Source organism: Vigna radiata, chromosome 6, assembly GCF_000741045.1.
Source record: "Vigna radiata var. radiata cultivar VC1973A chromosome 6, Vradiata_ver6, whole genome shotgun sequence".
NCBI lineage: Eukaryota > Viridiplantae > Streptophyta > Magnoliopsida > Fabales > Fabaceae > Vigna > Vigna radiata.
This window is the reverse complement of record NC_028356.1, coordinates 13,321,423-13,323,491: the sequence shown is the minus strand read 5'-3', so window position 1 is coordinate 13,323,491 and position 2,069 is coordinate 13,321,423. Positions and strand designations below refer to the sequence as shown.

General features: G+C 48.1%; 1 protein-coding gene across 1 annotated transcript; it reads left to right on the top strand.

The window, feature by feature from the left end:
- The first annotated feature begins 539 nt into the window (after nt 1-539).
- On the top strand, nt 540-1,569 carry LOC106763451. The gene is made up of 2 exons (XM_014647641.1): nt 540-974; nt 1,057-1,569. Exons 1-2 carry the CDS (start codon nt 540-542, stop codon nt 1,567-1,569), a joined length of 948 nt encoding a protein of 315 aa, XP_014503127.1.
- Nucleotides 1,570-2,069: the final 500 nt, after the last annotated feature.

Sequence of the window (2,069 nt, the reverse complement as noted above, 5' to 3'; positions counted from 1 at the left end):
CTATCCTTCAACCGTATAGTCCCATACCTATACAGTCTCTGGATCCCTCTCATTCCGGTGTATGTTCGATTCGTCCATGTACCCCTTCCACTAGAAGCCTGCCAGGAGCCGCTCCTTGTCCGTGCCCCTGCACCATGCCTCTTGCACCGACGATCACTCCCCCCCCCCCCCCTCGTTAGTGCCCGGGAGTCACATGCCCACCAGCTTCCATCTGGTTCGTCCTCGAACCACACCGTACTGGGAGAGGCTAGGCTTTGATACCATTTGTAACGCCTGGTTTTCGAAAAAATTCTTTTGGGGCTTTTGGGGAGTGAGCTCGACTAATGCGTTTCCGTGTTTTTGATGTTTCTTGTGTGGTTATTTTTCTTTGCTTATCTTTTGTGTTATAAATGATAAGGATGTCACGGGAAAGGAATCCTACTCCAATCGATGTTACTGCGGAGCTGGCACAGGCAATGACACAAATTGCTCAGGTTTTGCAAGCACAACAGGCACAACAAGCACAATAGGCTGAGCAGGCACCCAGGCCGAGAGTGGGTATGAACGACTTTTTGCGTCACAATCCTGCGAAGTTCAATGGCAATGCAACTCCAGATGAAGCGGATGACTGGATTTGCAACCTTGAGAAGATCTTTGAAGCGATCGAGTGCACTGAGGGGCAGAAGTTAGTGTTTGCTACATATATGTTAGTGGGGGAAGCTGAGTATTGGTGGCGTGGGGTGCGGAGAGGTATGGATACTCGAGGGGAAGTTGCTACTTGGGAAGATTTCAAAGCTAGATTCTTGGAGCATTACTTTCCGGCTAGCGCTAAGCAGCAGCGAGAGTCGCAGTTTCTGGCTCTTCAGCAGGGAAGTATGTCCGTGCAAGACTACAAAGAGAGATTCGAGTATCTGGCTCGTTTCTATACTCAGAATATGAGTGAGGATTTGAAGTGTAGGAGGTTCGAGCAAGGATTGTATCTGGCTCGTTCCAGAGTTAGTGGAGCAGGCCACGATAGCTGAGAGATTGGATGAGTCTGGGCATGTCATGAGGAACTAGAAGGGCAACTTTTCCAAGGGCAAGCAGCACAAGAAACCGTATGAGAGGCCACAGCAGTCTAGGCCAGGTTTGTTGAAGTGCTTTGAGTGCGGCGGAAATCACATCCGAAGAAATTGCCCAAAGCTGAGTGACGTCAGGAAGGAGGTTAGAACGTGTTTCACATGTAACAAGCCTGGGCATATCTCTCTTTATTGCCCTGAGAAGAAGTCATTTGGTGGAACGCCTCAGAAGTCAACTAATGGTGGAAAGCCGCAGGCTGCGGGCAGAGTGTTTGCCATGTCGGGAGCAGAAGCCGAGAAGTCAGGTAACCTGATACTTGATACTTGTTCTTTGTTTGGCAGAAATGTGCATGTCCTGTTTGATTCGGGTGCAACGCACTCGTTTATATCATTGTTTTGTGTGGAGAATCTTGGACTCTCTATGTTTGACTTGGGGTGCGAGCTTGTTGTCTCTACTCCAACGTCCGGACAAGTTTCAACTAGTTCAGTCTGCGTTGGGTGTCCGATCGAGGTGGCAGGTCACAAGTCTTGAGTCAACTTGGTGTGCTTACCGCTTGAAGGTCTGGACGTGATCTTAGGGATGGATTGGTTAGTTGATAACCATGTGATGATTGACTACGGACGTTAGAGGGTAGTCTTCCAGAAACCAGAAGGCATTGAAATGTCAACATCAAAGGAAGTGGTACGAGATCTCAAGGATGGAGCTGTTTGCTTTATGTTGATAGTGAAAGAGCAGAAGAAGAGCATAGACGAGNAGATAAATGGAATACCTGTGGTCGAGGAATATGCTGATGTTTTTCCTGAGGAGGTACCAGGTTTACCGCCGAGTCGTGAAGTGGAATTTGCAATAGATTTGATGCCAGGTGCAGGGCCAATATCAGTAGCTCCGTATCGTAGGCTCCAGCGGAGTTAGCAGAATTGAAGAAGCAGATTGAAGATTTGTTAAAGAAGAAATTCATTAGACCAAGTGTGTCTCCTTGGGGTGCGCCGGTGTTACTAGTGAAAAAGAAAGACGAAAGCTCAAGATTATGT